Genomic DNA, 19858 nt, shown 5'->3' with positions numbered 1-19858 from the left:
CGGGATAAATAAAGCTTCTTGAATTTGTTGTTGTTGTTCCAGTTGTGGAACAGAGCAGTATGTCATGTAGTTCCCTTCATATGTACTAGTCTTGTTGTTTATTTAACATTGTTTAATGATTGTAATACAATTTATGATTTTGTAGCTACATTTAACGAAGAACATTTCCCATAAGCCCTAGAAGTTTAAAGAAAAACGCCCCCAAACCGCCAGTACTCCAACCCCCTTATCATAAACTGTAATGCCTTTCATTTCTCTTCCAATAACTGAGGCTTTAATATGTATCAAGCAAAGCAGAATCTCTTATTCATTCAGTTCTTTAATAATTTTCAGACAATTTTGCATGAAACAAGGAACAATTAAATGATCACAAGTAATAAAATAACTTGTAACAGACTTGGATCACTCCATTTGGAAGAAGCCATGTGCTGCAGAGATCCACGTGTATCTCCTACATTTCTATGGAATATTCACCTCAAAATTCACTTTTTATTGTCTGCTAAGAAGGCACAAGTAGGCTGCTTTGAGCAGGGCAATAAGCTATCAACAGTCACACATTACAGTCATAGAAATAAACCTGTACCACTGTCTGTTATTAAATAAAATCTGTGAGTCAAAAATGGCTTATTTGATAGGAATTCAAGAAGGAAAGATACATTAGCATGAAGCAAAAACAAATGTTGGACCAGTAGTCGATGATATCACAAACACAAATGTCAGAAAATAGCTTCCATACCATCAACATGTGATGGTTGTACAAAATCCCTTCCAAGAAGAATGGATTAACAGATGAATATTTAGGATTTCGTGTTCGTTGTGACAGATAACACCAGATTAATACAGTTGCTATGTGAATGGCAGCTCGTAGCAGAAAAGTTGGCTATGTTTCTTTATCTACTGCTGGTATACAGTGTGTCCAGCAATGTGGTGTATTTTTCTAACAACACATAAAACATACAGAAAACTAAGTACAGTATTTTAATTTCCTTCAGTCACACGTTCTCTGGAATCTAAATCAATAACATAACACATAAGAATCACAACTACAGCTCGTTTGTATGGTAGATGAGTGGATTCGTACTATAAAAATATTTTTTACAGCATCTATTTTATATCTATTTATTTATTTGCATTAGTTAAAAACTGCTTTTCAACATAATGCTGCATAAGTTGTTTTCATTACATTCAGTCGCATACACAGGAGCTAATTCTATCAGTACATAGTAAGGCATGGTAGTATTTACAAAGAGGATTAGTTGCCAGTTCTGATCTTCTTATTGTTTACTGATTGATTTGGGCGCACATGCAGAAAGTGTTTATGATCCTAATGAAAAGGCTTCCAATTAAAAGCCTCAACATGCAGAGTAAAGTTAAACAGAATTGAGATAGAAAGAAACTGTTCTTCGACCTCATGTGAATGTTGTTCCATCCAGAAAGTGTTTTTAAAAGTAAAATCTGAATCCAAAAAACATTTCTTTCTATCTTGTGTTACATGACTGAACCCAGAACCTTTTGTCCACATTGTACCATGAAGAAAGACGCCTTCGTCTTCACTCAGAAGCGGACACAGCCACTAGTTTCTTCGGGGCTGTCAAAGTCGATTCCTTCGCACAGGGACTCCTTCAAGAAAGAGAAAATGTCACTGACTTTCGCAAATTAATGCCTCACAGCAGCAAATCCTATTCGAGGAAACTAATAGCTCCCCAGAGGGGGGAGGGAAGGGGGGCCAGGAGTCTTAAGTTCCCATTTGAAAAATTAGGTCACAATGTAAAAGTTTGGTAAAACAGCCACATTAGTGGAGACTCTTCTTTAGCACTTTATCCAGAAGTGTTATTAATTATTAATCACATTTGACCCCATGTATGATTGGCTTCAAATTATAATCTAGTACACTTCACTTTATGGACTAACAAGGAAATCTATACTCTTATACACTCATATTAGCTGAATTATTTCCAAAATTTTGAAATATCAACAAATACTGTCATCAAAGAGTTTAATTGAAGTCGCCCTCGTGACTGCAGCCGTTTATCAAACAACCAAAGAATCAGAGTCTGATAGTGTTCTTGATAAGGCCGCTGAGATGAAACAAAATCATCAGCAGCGTTTGTTCTAACTAAAGTGCAAAGGTGATGGAAGGTTAGAGAAACCATAAAACTATACACCACTGTGACAACATATTGACATGGGTTAACAGTGACATGAGTTGAATTATGGGAAAGAAAATGAAGGGCTGGTAACATGTACGGAGTCTCCAAAATACTCACAGACAACCGCTTCCTATCCGAGGCTGTAAGACAGAGTTGAAGAAAGTGGAGAAAGAGAGAGATACATAGAAATGTGGAGAAGGGCTGAAGCACTGTACCCACAATGCAAGGCCAACAAATACACAAGACGTACAAATATGAATATGCATCTTTAAGCTCTGAATGTGTAATTTACCGTATGTATTATGTTCATTTTCTCAAATTGCCCTCGACTTTTCTCAAATGGGACTCAGTTTTAAAAATTTGAATCATCGTTGAAGATTTATGAAGGCTAAATAAAGCTAACAATTATCACTTCTAACGAAATACAGTACAAGATGTCTTTGATGTTTGTGTGTCTTTTGTATCTTATTAAGTCTAAGGAGCTTTCCTGAGCAAAAAAGTATGCATGCTGTTCTGCATATTCAAGCCGGAGACAGCCCACTGGTGAAGCAGAGGTCATGCAAGACTTTGGAAACAGACAGGCACAACGTTAAAAGAAGAGAGAGCAACCCATCCAAGATCCTAAACATGCCCTGAGAGAGAAAAGATAGATAGAGATGGATTCCATATGTACGTCATTTTTCAACACAGACAGTAAATCATCGAGAGGATCCAAAACTGAGGCGGGGGAATGCCAAACACAGGGTTACAACTGTGGTGGGAGGTGACTGATTACAGTTGACGGTGACTGATTTAGAGGGGGAGCCTGTTACTCTGGCACTAACTTGGCTTTGCCGTCCCTCTGGCATCAGAGCTGATGGGGTGGGGGCGAGCGGTAGCCAGGGCTGGTTGCCTGCGCTGTAGAGCCTGGGACGCTTGACCTGGTCGTGACTGGACAAGGGAGTGTAACTATTCCGCCGATGTATGAGAGCAGAGTCCCTCGGGCTTTTACCCTGGTAGGAGATGAAATACCGCAAGTGTTAAGAAAAAAAGGATCAGGGAACAGAACAACACCCGGGGGGACACCTGACCCAGACACAGCCAAGCAAACTAGCCGTCCTCTCCACATGGATCCACAGCAACAGGTGAGACAACTGAAGCCGTTTTTTAGTGACAGAAACGGTTTCAACCACCACACAACACAAAACATTAATGATCGGTAGCTGCACACCCCTGACACACAACAGGCTTTCGAAACAACTGCTTCAATCAAGATAGAAAACCTTGTAGAAGGAAAACATTTAAAAATGGGACTAACAGCTCAAATCACAAGTCTTTCATAGAGTAGATACATAATCTTAGTATCAGGATGCAACCAGAGCAAAGGTAGTGATTAGATCAGCCAAGCAAGGTAGCATGATCAGCCATTGCCTCCATCGAGGTAAAATAATACCAAATGAACTGACTTAACGTTCATTAGCTCACAGCTCAAGCCAGACTGAGTCATTACCGATTAAAGATAAAAGGGAGCAAAAGAAAACACACACATATAAGAGGAGGGGAGTCAGGGAAGCAAAGCCTCACACACAGGGGTTGAAGTGTGATTGCATTCAACTAGCAGACACAACAAACAAGACAAAGAGCCTATTAGTCTTTGAATTAGATGTTTTGGATTTGCTGAGAAGTTTTGAATTATTACTGCGTCAGTAAACAATAAACAAATATTCATATACGATCACATTTGAGTCTTTAATACAACAATGTGATTGTTTTCAGCTTTATTCAGAGCGACTTACAAGAGGCCGGTCTCGATGTGTGTTTACTGCCTCCACATTAAGATAAAACATTTCCACTTTACAACCTAGAAGATAAAAGATAGAATGCATTTATATAAAAACCTGCATGTAATGAGAAAAACTTATGGTTGAGAGAGCTTCGTCTCAAGTAAAGACCTACCGTATGCAACCGGGGTTAGCTTGAGCACTGTGTGGAGCGGACATTTCATGTACGGTAGATCGTCTGTGTGATGAAGAAGAGAGTATACACAATCTTAACATCTTCTGGTGTGATCTAGTATGCGTGTGTGTGTGTGTGTGTATGTGTGCGCACTTCATGTGTTCATCTGACCTGCACTCTTGTCCAGGAAGTAAGCGAGCAAACAGCGCATCACAGCCTGGTGGCAGATGACCAACACGTTGCCCTGCCTCTCTAACTCCATGATAACTGGCTCCAAACGTTGAACAAGGTCTTGGTAGGACTAGAGAGAAGGAGAGAAGAGATTATTTTAACCTCACTGCAGAAGGCCGTGTTTAAACAGCTTTAAAGTAATCTATACACTTTCAGACACGTCCAATAACAATGGGTGAGTGAATGAATAGTGAAGAAACAGTGGGAGTATTGCCGACAGTTTGACTGTGACTGTGAGTAGGAAAAGCACAGGTGTTACTAATAACATCATCAATGGCTCAATGACTCTGTTCTGTTCAAGTATTCCAGTAAAAGCTGTGACAGTGAGCCAGCATGCACAATACCGGGAACTGTGGTATTGGCACCAAAGTGCCCTCTTGGGTGTCTTTCCAGTGGAGAAAACATGATAAAGTGCACTAATGGATGGCCTTAAAATGGAGAAAACGTGACGCAGTGCCATACAGGCTGCACAGCATGCTAGAAATGATGTTGCTTCTAAATGGTTGAATAGTTAAAACTGTGTGTTTTAATGACAGAGGTGTATTTGTTATACTTCTGAGTCACATAAAGTTTTGTTTTTTTTTAATCCACCACTGACCAGGACCATGAATCCAAACATTCATTTTATTACTTACTCCTGTGCTTTTCCTACTGTCACATGTCAAAATGTCTTCTGTCAAAAAAGGCCTACTATGACGAACGATGAAACTAAAGTAAAACTGCGGGATGGTCACCTCTCCTCCTGGGTAGCGATAGTGGTACTTGTCCTGGTCCCTCAAAGCAAACTCCTCTGGGAATGTCTTCTGGATCAACTCGTAAGTCATCTCCTCACACACACCCTGGACAAGTACATCGGAGCATTTGTCTTAATGTCGAAGGCACGAGCAAAAGAGAAATAAGTTCCACTAAATTTAAACCTTTTTTCTGCCAAGAAACCATGACCGCAGGATTTAAATATAGTCCACATAGAGACTATAACAGCAGCAGTATCCTTGAAAGAAGAATGCAGTCACTGCAGAGATTTATTACACATATCTTATTATAGCCTATATTATAAACTGTATATTGTCTATATAAAGAAGCAGGTGTGGTCTGTTTTTAATATTTCTACCCTGATGAACTACCTATGAGGTTCAAACTGTTCAGCCTTTTAACTACAGTAACATGCACAACTAAATAAAGGCTTTTAATAAAACTTCTCTGATTGCCTGATGGATGTTTTCTTTTCTGTGACCAGTATCTTTTGAAACTGGTTTTCTTGGGGCCTTCTGCGCTGCTAATCTAAAGTGTCTCGGAAAAACATCTAAAATACAGTTTCTGCCTGTCTGAAACAGAGCTCCATGAATCTGTAATGATTCTTAGAAACTTAGATGACGGGGTTACTGACGGCATCAATCTCGTTGAGTATCTTCCACTGTTCATAAGGAACGCCGAGCTCCTCCGCTGTCTGGATGGTTCTTCTCAGTTGGCTCGTCCAGACCTTCAAATCTGACAGCTTGTGCTCCTCAATGAAATCCCGCAGGGCATGGGAGAACTAGGATGAGAGAGAGACAGAGAGAATTTTTTATGGTATTTCTGCTACGCTAGATTTACCGTTCAGTTGATGGAGACAAAAAAATGGACAGGAATAAATGTGACAAAGGTCATAACTCAGGTGTTCATAATATTGTAGTTGAGTACACCTTATCCCTCTGAGATATCTTTCTGTGTGAGGCTTCTAATTGGGTTTTTCACACTGGCTTTGCAGTTCATAAAATGTGGATTATGAAAGGAGAACCTGGGCACCTGTTTCCCTCGAGGAGAGAGTTCCGAGTCTCCGCCGATGCGGCCTTGAACGTTGTGGTTGCTCTCTCCGTGCCGACACAGGTAGATGGAGTGACAGTGCACGTGGATGTTCATGAGGTAGTAGACGATCTTACTCTGGATGTAGTCCTGCACCCGGTTCACCAGAAAACGCCGGCCCACGTTCATCACCTTGATAAAAGATAGGTCCCTGCAGGGTGCCAATAAATCATGTAATCAAATGGTTGTTAATTAGTGTTAATACTCTGAAGTGCAACGGTAACTGTTCTTACTTATCGTAATCATCAGGGTCTAACGGCTGGTACGTGACCTTGTAGCACTCGATCCGTTTGAGGAAGTCATCCATTACTCTCTCTCTGTGTCTCTCAGGGTAGTCTGGACTGGACACTTTCACCTCCTGTCACAGGTATTCAGCACATTCAAACAATGTAGTATACTTACATAACACTGTAGATAGTGTGAATATTAATAGATTACGGGTTTGACCCAGACCAGAAGTCGCAGTGAAACCTTAAAGTCACGCCTGTGATGTAAGATCATACCAGAATATTAGCAGCAATGACCTCTGGATCGTCACACACCGACTCCACAAAGAACACCTGTTGGAAAGAGGGAAACTTCGAGGGTCAACCTTTAGGAGTATTTCTAAACTAAAAGGATGCTTAACTGAATGAGTCACAGATACATATGAGGGGCCAGGGTCAGGGACATTATTCAGAAATACCACGCATATATGTGTAATTCATTATATTAGCATGAGTGAAAGCTTTTCAGTAGTTTATGTAAAAGGTGTATGAGAGCATTTCAAGTGTGAATATGAGCACACTTATTAGTATGTATTAAAGCTTTTCAACAGTTTTCATGAGAGCTTTTCAGTTGTGTTATCCGAGTGTGTTATTCTGTGTATGAGCCTGTGTGTAGTTTTCAGTATAGTACGTGAATGAGTTTGGTTTTATATGTGTATAAGCATGGTAGTTCTGAATAATGTCCCTCCTACATATACAACCTCACTTCAAGTCCAGGAAACTGCTCCGTGTACAGTGTGTGTTTTACGTTTAAATACCAAAGTACAATTTCCTTTAAAGCCCAGTTCTTACCTTGAATGCATTCTCCTTCACAAAAGCTAGAATGAGGTCTCGCCGTTCTCTCGTTGTGTTTGTTGCATCAAACACCTAATAAAACGAGCACAAAGGAGGAAAAGTAAAGACAATATTAATATAATGTGGCTGTTCTATGGTAAGATGTTTGTAGGGCAGTTTAGGATTAAGGTTGTCCTGATGCCAGATGTGTTTCTGTTCTGGATATTTTAAAGCTTTTGGGAACAGAGCGATGGACAGAACGGCGGAGAGAAGACTCACTGCGATCTGACCTCCCTCCTTCGCCAGGTACGCCTTCACATCCTGCAGAGCTACCAGAGCACACTGCCTGTGGGAGAGAGAGAAAACATGCCCTTTGTAAGAGCTTCACTATGCTCTTATTCAATGAAACACACAACCACTGAAATGTACATTGCATGTGTGATGTGTGTGATTTGTTAATAACAGGTCAGAAATCATTAGGTATTTTATTGTAGGTGTAGACATTGATTCTTGGTGCTTGTCTTATATTTGGTTATTATTTATGTTCTATTTTAGTCCCAACCCTCTTGTCTTGGTAGATCTACACAAAGATTAATGTCTTATTATTATGTACATATCTATGGTATCTGGATTAAAAGAACAGACATTTCAAATCTCTCAAATAAATAAATAAATAAATAACTCCCCCTAGTGGTGTCTAACCACAGAGACAGTTCTGTCTTTATGTGACGAGGTTGTGAGACCTTTCTGCTGCAACCCCAGTAAAAATTATTAAAGGGTATATTTGGAAAAAGCTCAGTAGTCATTTATTTTTCCAGAAACAATGTCTTTGTTACAAGCTTGACAGACAGACATTACTGAATTCTTGAGCACAGTTTTCATGATTTCATTACTCTTTTTTGGCAGAAAAGCAATATTTTTTTGTGTTGATCTGGTCTATCTGTGCGGCAGATGGGTGGGATTTACTGAACAGAACACTAAATTGTTGCTGGCGGTAGCCTTATATTGAAAGGACAGACTTGAAAGTGTTATCAATCCTCTCATTGAACTCTCGGCAGGTGAGCAAGTGAGCATACTTCCCAAAACAATTTAGATTTCAGACAATCTAGAGCTGTTTTGTTCAGTAAACTCCACCAATCAGGCCAGAAAGAAAGCAAAATGCTGTATTTCCTTTAACCCCACCCGGCTTATTCGTCCAATAGCAGAAATAACTATTTACAGCTGCTGTTTGACCCAGGTTAGATACCCATGCAACACCCTGAAGGGCTTGTGTGAGCTTCAGAGTGACAGCAGCAGCAGCTTGTTTAATATCTAGGTCACAATTCAGCACTGGCTGTCAACAGCCTGTCACATTTTCATGATAACCATGAACCACAAACCCAATTTTTAATTGCTACCACTGGATACGAACATGAGGGAAAGAGACACTTTATATTCTTTATTCATATTTTTGGAGGAATCAGCAGTGACTTACACTGTCGATCTCAACGCAAACGAGTAACCACGAGAATTTGATGGTGATACTTTGTCATGTGGTGTGTCTGTCTGTGTGCACATTCAGTATAGATCAGTGCCAGTTTAAGGTAGTATGAACACTGCTGACCCCAGCCGAGTATCGACTGTTAGCTGGAAAAAAACAGCTTAGTCACTGATGCAGCAGTGGAGGCTGCAGAATACCAAACAGACCCATGTAGACTGGGGGAAATGTTGTTCTCGGACAGGAGAGATGCTACAGCTTAAAGTTACATATATGAATGTAATGAGTGAAGAAGAGCACATTTGTAAAAGTGGAACTTACTTCCTTATTTTCATGGCCTCTTCATTGTCGTGGCGGAAGAAATCATAGGACTTATAAGCTCTGACAGCCTCTCTGCGGTACACGCCTAAGTTAAACACTGCAAAATAAAAATAAAGAGATTAAAAGTGAGAATTTGTGCAGTGTGGAGATACTGACAGACACTATTTTTATATACTACACTATAAACTATTTTTGCCACACACCACGTACTACCTTTAGTTGGGACTCCAATCCAGTTGAGGTAACGTGTGAGTTTCTTTGACATGTAGGTCTTTCCTCTTGCGGGCAGGCCGATCATTACGATCATTGTTGGAGAATTGGTCATATAGGAAGCCCATGCTGCACAGGAGAGACAGATATACATTTGTCAAGCACATGAACAGAAACCGTACTAAATAAGGTCTTTTAAATGCAGGGTAATAAAGTAAAATAGATGCACATTTACTGTGTATTGGAAAGTTAGGCTGTGTTTTAACATAAATGACCATCAACCAGTTAAAATACTGCATCTAAAGTTTTCCTTGAGGATTAAGACAATCTAATAAGTAGGTCGTCTGTGTGTACTGGACAAAAATAATTGTCTCTTTAGACACAAATATCATCTGTGGCCCAGGATCAAAGGTAGGATATGAGGAAATTAAATTATTAAAATGTCCTGGGAGAGAAAATGCAATTTTCTGAAGACCAGCGGAAACCACAGGAGTCACACACTCATTTCTTTTTTTCCCTTTTTGTCTACAGAGATTCACTTTTTCATTTCTGTCTCTTACAGGTTGGAGCCTAAACAAAGGAGTCTTACCTGTGAATCCAATCCAGGGCAAACAATACAAGGTCTTATGTTACAAGTGCACCTGTAGACTCTTAAAGCAGCCATGCAGAGGACATTGTTCAAATCTAATTGTGTGTGTGGGGGGGGGGGGAACTTTTACTTACCAGCATTTCTTCTCCCAGTTCATTCTCAGGTCTGTTTTCTTAGCTTCTGCCTGAGTCATTTGCAGAGACATTGTCCTATCTGGTGCTTGAGCCATCGTTGGAAAATCAAGCCCTCCTCCTCTCTCGTCCCTGCTTTCTTCAAGAAGCATTGTCCAAACTGGTCTGAAACGGAGGGATCAGGCACATGTGATATTTTACTCCCATGTATCTAGAACAGAATCTTGCACAGAAAACTTCTCTAAATATGTTATGAATGTGGCTTTATGTCTCCCTGGTAACAGTCAGAAGGATGCAACCAGAGGAGCAAAAAGGTTGCGCTGCCACATCACTGTTTTAAAGGAAAAACAAACCCCAAAAAAACCAGCCTTGGCTGAAACGCACCTGTAATTTACAGAGCCGCATATGAGCGAGCAGTGATTTCCTCCTCCCGACCGGGGTCACAGTTCATGCAACACAAGATCAGACATGAACATTCATAACGTAATCCACCTCACACATAATGCATACGTTCCGAACAGCAGCATCATTTGTTTTTTTTTTATTTATTTATTTATACCTGGCCGATAGGCAAAACGATCAGTCCTGCCAGCCCCGGAGACACCCGGAGACACCCGCACACCGTCAGCGCGGGGATTTTTCACGATCTGCCGGACCGAGAGTCTGCGCCCGCCGCTGCGGCCGGAGGAGCCAGTCTGGTCGGCCTGTCCTTGGTGCTGAGGTGCCTCCTCGGCCGGCTGGTGTCCTTCCAAGCTGGAGGTGTGCCTCTACGTCATATCTTTTTTTTTTTTTTTTCCTTCCCTACCGTAACGTTGATAATAGATCAACGTCAACCCACAGCCCACTGTCACGGTAAGTCCTGAGGACAAAACATACGGGAGCTGCAGAGGATGAGGAGGAGAGCCAGCATGCAAACCCAGAAACTGATGCCAACAATCCAAGGGATGAAAAACATTTATTTCACCTCTATTGAGCAGTTTCTTTAAGCATAACTCACTTTGCATAGCTTTTTTTAATATATTTTTTCTTATTTATTCAACAATGGTCCTCAATACAAAAGGCAGATAGTGGTCAAAGAGTCGTCACTTACAGGTACCATTACAAGTTTAAGCACTAAAACAGAACCCCAAATAAATAAAGTCCACTTACAATCACAACGTTTCCTCCTTAAATAGTACAAAAGTTTGAAAGTTGAGTCCTCTGAACATTAATTTAATGCAGCCGGTTGCCCATTTAATTTTGATAGAGTTTGATTTACTGGCTTCAGAAAGCACAACGCTTGTTTTACAGTTAATTGTATTAATACGACTAAACAAACTATCTACATTATCATCTGCATTTAACTCATTTACATTTTCACTTTGTGTCCACACATCTGTACAAGACACAAGAAGCCTGAAATGATCTCAACTCACCGCTATATTTAACCGCATACTCAGGAACATTCAAGGGTCAAAGGTTAGGCACTGGGTTAGTGGCGTGGCTGATGGAAACTGTGTGTTGCCACACCAGCTGAGGCGCCAGTAATGGTGTGTGAGCGATTGTCAGAGCTTCTCAGGCTTGTGAATGACTGATGAAACTCGAGAGACAGTTTCAGTTTGAAGGCACAGACCATGACTAAACTGTCAGTAGATTTGCACTTTTTTTTTGTGTGTGTGTGTGTAGTTGAGAGTCTCTCTGCAGCAGACAAACGGAGATTCTGGTCTCCAGTGTCCGACTGTTAGTGGTTTGCCGTTTTCACATTAAGACTTGATTTTCCACAGCTGGAAATTAAGCAGAGGAGATAAAACTTTCATTAGAGAAAGAAAAGGAATTTCACAGAACATCTAATAAAACAAAAAACACACATAGTAACAGGTCAGAGAGCAGGATCACCTACAGTGGTGCATCCCTCATTAGAGTTCAATATTGGGGAAAGTTGTATACTTTTATTGTTTTTATTGAGATCAGTCTAATGTCTGACGCCATTAGCTCATCTATTCTGTTTCATCCATACACAAATGTAAAAATGTATATATAAACTACAAGTTATGGTTAATTAGAGCGGCTGCTAGAGGCAGTGTTGAGCTCTGAAGATGACCGGGCTAGCAAATTCCCCTTAGTCTTTATGATTTGCTTTAATGATTAAGCAAATAAGCATATTTATCAGAGTGATTAAGTATTTCCTGCCTTGAGGCCACTATGATGCTTGTGTACAGCTCTTGTAATTAAAAGGCACTGCCTGCTGACCACTTGAAAACACTTTTTACATCATCCTCTTCATCAGTCACATCTTGAATTTTTGCATGATGCCAATTTATCTGCCAGATGGCCATGACTGTAAAACTATAAATGGAAATTTTCATTTGCATTTAAAGGCCGCGTCCTTGTTCTATTTTAGCAATTCCATAAATTTGGGGTATTTACAAGAGAGATATTTTTAAAGCCTAGATTACATGAGTTTTAGTCCCTAGTCAAATACCAAAATCCTTGGATCCTACATTTCCCACAATGCACCTGCCCCATATTGTTGTCCAAGCCCAAGTTAAACTCTAAAGCCTCAGAGGACATAATAAAGCTGTTCTCACAGGCTGAATAGTGCTTTATGTGATGAGTAAAGCAAAGTTTTGTTCGATCTTCTTGCACCATTAGCAAACCAAGGAGCTGTAAACTTTAACATTTAGCAGAAAGACCCCTCACTCTGATGTTGAAGCCGAACAGGTCGCTGACCACAGCAGACACTGCAGACAGGATGACCACTCTGGTGATGTTGTAGATCAGAGGGTTCACGGTCAGACCCAGCAGTCTGAATGGAGTATCCAGCTCCTGTGGGGAGGTAAGAGGGAATACAATGTTATTTGAACTTGAAATACCAAATACCTGGAGGAGAGAGAGAAGGTCTAAGCCAGAATGTTTTTATGTAAAAAGAGACCAGTGGCAAGAATAGTTCTGTTGGGCCTTTATGAGAAATAAAAGAATGAATTGCAGTGCAATCAAAGTATTTAATAGCTCTTAAGTTATTAAGGATGTTATGGGGCAATCTGAAGTGTAGAAGTGATTAAATTGTTCCACATTAGATTGTGCCAGTAGAAAGACTATTAGAAACGAGGAATACAACAAAGCTCCCCTTGCTATATTTGGCCAGCTTTTTAGAGTTGTAAGAGCTTTTGTTTGATTAGAAATACATTTTAAGCATTACATTTCTGGGTAGCCCTTTATTTGGAGAGTCTGCCTACAGATTATTTTTATATTTATAAATACATGTCATTAAATATTATTATTACTTATTATTATGTTTATATTTGTAACATTTGCTTTGTCTGTAGATGTCCAACAGATTAACTATAAAGTGCATGTAACGATGTATGAGCAAACCCTCATAAACCCCAAAACAAACCATCAACAAACTTAGAATCTGTGGAAAAATATGATAGTAAAAACTCTGCCTGTATTATACAATAATAAAGAACTATACTGACAGGATATACTCTGTTTGGTAAATGAACAGGACGCTGTAAAACAAAGGAGATACATTTTGCTTACCTTCATCAGTTTTGTAGCTAGTTTCAAAACATTGTTCACGATATTGAGTTCTTCTTTCTTATTGGGCTTTTTCTCCATTTTGAGATACAAATTGATCTGTAACCAACAACAGTTTTACACACGTACAATTCTACAATAAAGACAAAGTAATTTATTTAAACTTACATTAAATGATGCTGACTATGAATCCGCTGATGGTGTTGCCCATAGTGCTGAACCCAGTGAGAAACCTGCAACTCCACGTGTTTAGCAGACACAGACTCTTACCTGCTCAGTGAGCAGCACCGAGGAGTTGCTGTATTTGCAGTTGGTCTCTGAACCCAGCGTGGCGAGCCGTAACAGAAAGAGGATGAGGGAGGAGGCCCACACCAGCAGCTCCCAATTTGTCATTGACTCTAGGAATGTTTCGTGACTGTGCAAAAGCTGAGGACAGAAGCAACCGTATCTGTACTCCTTGTTATTGTGAAAATTAAAATTCCTCTTTATCAAGCAGAGCTTATAAAATATGATTTATCTTAACTTCGATGCGTATCTTCACTCGGGTAATATGATTACATTCTTACATGTTTCGTGGCTGCCTTCCTGTTATTTCATCTCCATGCAAGACTCGCACTATTTGAACACGGTTATTAAATTTGAGCTCTCTAAGCCGATCAGATCTTTTGCAGCGGATATGACTGACCTGGGCACAAATGATGAATGAAATGGACAGCGCTAACAGGAAGATAGTGGAGACGATGACGTCAACTGAGCGCTGCGGCCCTCGTCTCTGCAATGAACAAAAAAAAATCAATGAAGCACTATTACAAACAAAGGCCAAACCTTCCAGTGGAGAAACAATATACAGTTATAAAAGCAGGGGAGTGTTAAAGACAAGAGTATACAGACCCTGAGAAAAGAGCGTAGTGACAACCACATCTTTATGTTCTGGACTTTCTTCAGCCTGAAATGAGGGATCTCAGATTTCTTGGCCTTGCGAGCTGAAGTGAGGTGGCTGAAGTATTTGGCAAACAAGAGCCTCTGTCGGGGAGAAACACGGACAAACACTGTCAGAGATACAAAGCACTTTACAAAACTTAACAACTGCAAAGAGTCGAGTGGGTGAGTTCTGTGTCAGTGTGCTGTCTTGTAGATGCCACCTCTTACCTGCCACTAGAGGGAAGACAGCTAACACAACATGCCATACTAGATATTGTTATTTTTCAGAACAAGTTGTTTGAGTGTTTTACCAGTTTGTCCGCAGATTTTCAAGACAGTATATGAATTAATAGAGTCTGGGGAAAAAGATGAAATTGACAGATTTTGTGACTCCTACTTCTTCTTTCTGTTTGAGGTTATAATGTCCTGAGGTTTGGAACAGTATAAGAGAAGTATAATGTTGCCATGGGGTTAGGTTTGCACTATCAATATGATTTTTAGCTTTAGGTTACACCTTCAGCTCTGTTTTATAGCTTATATTTCTTTACATTGTGCTAATATGGACCATGAAAAGTCAAATGAGCTATAAGCAGTTCCTCTTTGCACTGTAACAAAGAGTTCAGAAAGCTATCACAGGAATACTTCTAAAATGTGGTGATTATGAGGCAATAACTCAAGTTATAAGGAGCATATTCTTTTCACTTTCTTTCAATTTATAGATTTTAATCTACAGATTTGATAACCATGTGAGGTGTAAATCTAAGTTTAACTCTGAGATGAAGGATTACATCAATCAGGTTCAGTGGGTTAAAATGGAAGCTGTTTAAATGTACAGCAGCAGATTATTGTTGTTACTACTTTACTACACGCCACAGCAGAAAGACGTAACTGTCAGCGCTCACCTGTTTGTACGTTCTCTCGGCCACACACATCATGAAGAAAAACAGTCCTATGAGGCAGACTCTTTGCACTGTTGTGATGAAGAAAAAGGCGTAAGCTTGGACATCAGGCGGCCCCACTGCCATCTCTACCACCTCTGCCAGGGACAGGGAGCCGAGGCTCGACATGTCCAACCGCTGAGCCAAGCGGAAAACGAAGGGAAGCAGCGCCAGGGTAGCTGTCATCAGTCCACCAAGCACAAGGTAACCCATACCCTGCTCCACCAACTTCACCTGAGAACAAGAAACATGAGACAGAGAGACACAGGAGACGCTGATAAAGGACAACTCAGAGAACATAGCTGTGTTAAATGAACAAAGCCTGTGTAAGATTTCTAATATCAAGAGGTGATTATGTATGTTTGACAACTAAATGTTCAACAGAGTGAGAATATTACATTCTGGCATCTTGATAATCATGTAAAATGTTTTTTTTCTGCCACTTTATTTCATTGCTGAATATGATTCTACTAATAATTACAATATTTTCTTAAAAGCAGCATGTTACTGCTACAGACTGTGTGGTAGACAAACTAGAAAACGAAGCAGATAGTCCAACTGTTTTGCTTCTATTATGCTGTACAAGCTGTTTAGGGGTTGTCTGAGCAATCTTTACCAACAGAATTAATAACACCATAATGCGTACCCGTGTGAGGATGATCCCACTGATCTCCAATACTGACATGTCTGCTTTCTTACACTCGCCCTGCTCCCATATTATGGCACTGACGCGGTCCTTGGATGGGTGACATGCCTGCAGCCATGACAGCTGGTTCTGAAATGAAACACAATAAATAACATCCAGTTTACGGCCGGTTTCCAACGGGTAAATGCAGCGTGGAGTTAAGCTAAATTCAAATTGTAGGAGACGGTTATGAACATATCACAGTCTACATGAAGTCCACCATGGGATTTTGACTAACTGGGATTGCTAATGATTTCATACCATATATCCTGTTTGACAACCGTGAATAATATGTACCAACATGTTGACTCAGAGAAGAGTATTTAAGAGTTTTGGAGATCTTACTCCAGTGATTCCCTGCTGCAGGCTCTCATCATCACTGCTCAGAGTGGTGGCTTGTGGGAGCACCATGCCAGCGTTGTACCTCCCGTTCCCCTCACTGTCACTGCTCGCCGTGGAGGCGGAGTCAGGGCCTTGGAGAAGCTCCTCCCACATCGTGTCGTCAGTGTCGGAAGCAGGACGAGAGCTGACGTTCGGCCTGAGGCGGTCCACCTCGCGAGGCTTCACCTTGATGGAAGCCCCAGCCCCTTCCTGTTTTCAGTTCATAAAGAGTCGTTTCAATCATCCTGACGTGGACTGAATCTTTAAAGTCCCCCTCCACTTGAAAATATATTTCTTTCTTTCTTTCTTTCTTGTTCATACAGAATGTTTGAGCTTCACTACCAGTGCACATACACTGAGAATGGGCTTTACAGTGAAGCTGGAGACATTTGGTGTTGAGCTGTATAAAATTAACTTACATATTCAAAGATTATGGAATTTTTCATGAGGTAGAGGGAGTAGAGTGGAAATTATACTTTTATTTTGCAGAAAACACATTATTGTTCCAGGTTTGCTATTTGTTTATGTCATAATATATGTCTGGAGGGGTTCCTTAATGCTTGCTCTATATTAGAAACACACAACTTAAGTAACTCACATCTAACTCCAATTTTATTATACTTTAATCTCTTCAACACTGAAGTGTTTGTTTTATATTAAAAAACATTTTAATTAACACGCAGTGTAACAATAAGGTTTACCTGAGGTCTTAATGTGGGTTTGGGGTTAGACTTTAGATTTCTCTTCCTAACAGAAGACACTGGTGCAGATGAAGGCCTGGTTGCAGGAAGAAGCCTCTCTGGATTAGGTATTGGACGAATTACTTCCACTGGCTGTAGCCCCTCCTCTTCCTCACTGGAGAGCTCGTCGGACGCCCCAAATCCTGACTTTCTTTTTTTCTGTTAAAGAAACACACACACAGGCTAAAAATGTATTTCAAAACACGCAAGTAGTTGACAAATGCAAAAAAAAAAAGCCTATACTAATATAGTGTGATATAAAGCATAAAATAAAAAAAGATGAAAACAAATATATACAAATATACTTTACACACTTGGTTAGTAAAACTAGACCACAGTTAGAGTGGAATTAAAGACCTTAAGGCAGCTTTGAATACGATTCTGTACTACAGGAAATTAATAAAATAACCATCTAACAATCTAATGAACTCCAAAACAAATAGCCTCAACAAAGGTTCTAATATTTATCATACTCTCTCATCACAGTTGATGAGGTTCAGCGGTCGTATTAAAAGATACAGGCTTTTATCTTATCTAGCTTTACTATATTGATGCCATTTGTGCAAACGAACAAAAACCTTTGAAGATATTACAGATCAGCTACACATCAACAGCCAATTAATGCTTATATTTCAGCTGTAGAGTTTTAATCCAGCTACTAACCTGTAGTTATTGACTGTTGTTTTTTCATTTACAAAAATACATTTTCACTGCTGACATAAGTTAGTTCTTCTTTGCTTCACACCACAGTACTGAGATTGACAAGTGAGATGAGGTACCGTACCCTCCTCTCTTCGCTCCTGTATAATCGCTGGCTTTCATCCAGCTGCTCTGTGTCCGCGCTGTCATTTGTTTCTTCAGGTTTTTTCAGCCCTCTGCCCTTCCTCGGCCTGGAGGAAGAAAATAACAGTCAAAGACAAGAGATAGTAGGTGCAAGCAGCCACTGCAAAACGAGATGAAACCACAGGAGTGAGAGAGTTATTGAGAGTACACCAGAAAGCCTTTAGTGCACAGAATAACTTTCGGTTGATTAAAAGTCTTCGGGTCTATTTGTGATAATAACGTGGGAGTTTATACATCCACCAGGAGGTGAGAGTGTGTTGGTAAAGGCAAACGAGTGCAGCGCCTAACAATGAGAAAACCACCTCCTTCTGCGCGCAGGGCTGGTGGTACAGCTGGCAGCTGGACTGCCCGAGGGCCACCGGCTGGACTCAGTTGACACAATCTGGCAGTGCACGGTACCCAGCAGCAGCAGCAGACACATGGGCCCAAACACCTCGCTGGCACTCGCCCCAGGGACCTCCAAGTACAGCGCCACTGCCGCCACTGAGGGGAGCAAAACATTTGGCAACAGCAAACAAAACGGTCTCTTAGGGGAGCCATTATAACAACATTCATGCTTACTAATGAGGTCTTTCTGTGTTGCGCAGGTGTGGTGAGTTACAGGTTTATTGCTGCGCATAACTGAATGTAAACTGTGACAAATGGAGATACTGAATTTGGTACGTATCAGAAACAATGCACTGTATTTATATTCTTTAATGACGGAGTGTTTGTTTCCATGGTTTAGCAAAGTAAAAAAAGCCGCCTGAAGGATTTTTACGGCACCAGCAGTCATGTTTTAATTGAAGAACGACTCAAAATGTCACTGTTGCAATAAAAGTCTTACAAACAGGAGCCACGGTGTATAAAATGTGCAGATTCTCTTTCTACTTTATAAGTTAGTTTTAAAACCATTACTCAAAGTGCAGCTCTATATCCTCTCTGTGGAGCACATGAATGATTCCTAATGATAAAATAGATCGTGAACAGATCACTATTCTTCCAAAACTCTCTCCCAAGTGACATTTGCAAGAACTGAAATCTTTTGTGAATATAAATGATGTCAAGATGAATCCGTTTACAACGTGTAGGCTGTTAGATACGCCCCGGTTCTCGTCATTTATGTAAATGTTTTAATGAATTTGTTTTCAGTTTTCAGAAATGGTGCGCTAACCTTGCAAGAAGTACAGCACGAGGATACATGAGGAAATGGATCTGGAGGTCACCTGGATCCACCACTGGAAGAAGAACGGGAACAGCAGCACCCTGACCAGACCTTTCCGAGTCAAAGCTGTCCAGGGACTCTCTGGTTTGGCTTTGCTGAACGTCGATCCTGAGGGAAGGAAATGAGAAAGTCTCTCACGCAGCTGAAATGAAACCGCTACAAGCGCATAGAAACAGCGAAACTAGCAGAACATAGTCAGGAAACACACACGCTGGTGTGATATGTGTTAACAGGGGAGGAGGCTGTGTGTATGCAGATGATGTAAATGTGTCTGTTATCAAAGGAACTACTCTTCATCGACCCTCACCTCTCACTAAGTCGACATCGATGAGGTCTGATTTGATGTGACCCGTCTTCTTCGGTTTGCTGTCCAAACCCTAGATGAAAGGCGAGTGATATTTTCGATTGAGAGGTGATGCACGACACAAATAGACAAGCGTTTATGTCTTTACAGAGATTTTGAAGGTTGCCTTACGTTTAGATCCGCCTGCTCCAGAGATTTCTCCCAGACTTGTTGATCATAGGCCCCAATCTGTAGCAAGAAACAGAAGTTTTATAATCATTTTCCTTCAAATTAGGGACTATTTAGTAAGGATTTACATCCTTAATCAAACTGAGGCTGTCCATATTCATTATTTAGTAGACTAGTCTTAAAGAATGCAACAAGGTACTTTGTTGTAATTGGTACTTCATCCAAATCA

General features: G+C 40.5%; 2 protein-coding genes across 2 annotated transcripts in view; both read right to left on the bottom strand.

Annotated features, from left to right (window-relative positions):
- Window positions 1–309: 309 nt before the first annotated feature.
- pfkfb2b (6-phosphofructo-2-kinase/fructose-2,6-biphosphatase 2b) lies at window positions 310–9329 on the bottom strand. Its single transcript, XM_035661698.1, has 14 exons — window positions 9210–9329; window positions 8997–9093; window positions 7478–7544; window positions 7217–7291; window positions 6662–6718; window positions 6392–6516; window positions 6102–6309; window positions 5704–5850; window positions 5051–5155; window positions 4257–4386; window positions 4086–4148; window positions 3926–3990; window positions 2975–3142; window positions 310–1620 (listed from the first exon to the last, which is right to left on the bottom strand). Exons 1-14 carry the CDS (start codon window positions 9319–9321, stop codon window positions 1555–1557), a joined length of 1485 nt encoding a protein of 494 aa, XP_035517591.1. The 5' UTR covers window positions 9322–9329; the 3' UTR covers window positions 310–1554.
- Window positions 9330–10862: 1533 nt separating this feature from the next.
- Window positions 10863–19858, bottom strand: part of phtf1 (putative homeodomain transcription factor 1) — a 10311-nt gene continuing 1315 nt past the window's right edge. The window contains exons 3-17 of the mRNA XM_035661697.1: window positions 19633–19689; window positions 19465–19534; window positions 19107–19265; window positions 18256–18436; window positions 17895–18000; window positions 17072–17269; window positions 16335–16580; window positions 15951–16079; window positions 15269–15538; window positions 14337–14468; window positions 14131–14217; window positions 13716–13871; window positions 13449–13544; window positions 12606–12731; window positions 10863–11689 (exon numbers count right to left, since the gene is read on the bottom strand). Coding sequence (XP_035517590.1) covers window positions 11669–11689; window positions 12606–12731; window positions 13449–13544; window positions 13716–13871; window positions 14131–14217; window positions 14337–14468; window positions 15269–15538; window positions 15951–16079; window positions 16335–16580; window positions 17072–17269; window positions 17895–18000; window positions 18256–18436; window positions 19107–19265; window positions 19465–19534; window positions 19633–19689 — 2034 coding nt within the window. The 3' untranslated portion in view covers window positions 10863–11668. The remainder of the gene's footprint in view (window positions 11690–12605; window positions 12732–13448; window positions 13545–13715; window positions 13872–14130; window positions 14218–14336; window positions 14469–15268; window positions 15539–15950; window positions 16080–16334; window positions 16581–17071; window positions 17270–17894; window positions 18001–18255; window positions 18437–19106; window positions 19266–19464; window positions 19535–19632; window positions 19690–19858) is intronic.

The sequence above is a fragment of the Morone saxatilis genome, unplaced genomic scaffold (assembly GCF_004916995.1).
Source record: "Morone saxatilis isolate NCDOM2014 unplaced genomic scaffold, NCSU_SB_2.0 Contig18, whole genome shotgun sequence".
Taxonomy (NCBI): Eukaryota; Metazoa; Chordata; class Actinopteri; family Moronidae; genus Morone; species Morone saxatilis.
The sequence above is the reverse complement of the archived record's forward strand: the minus strand, read 5'-3'. Positions and strand labels throughout refer to the sequence as shown.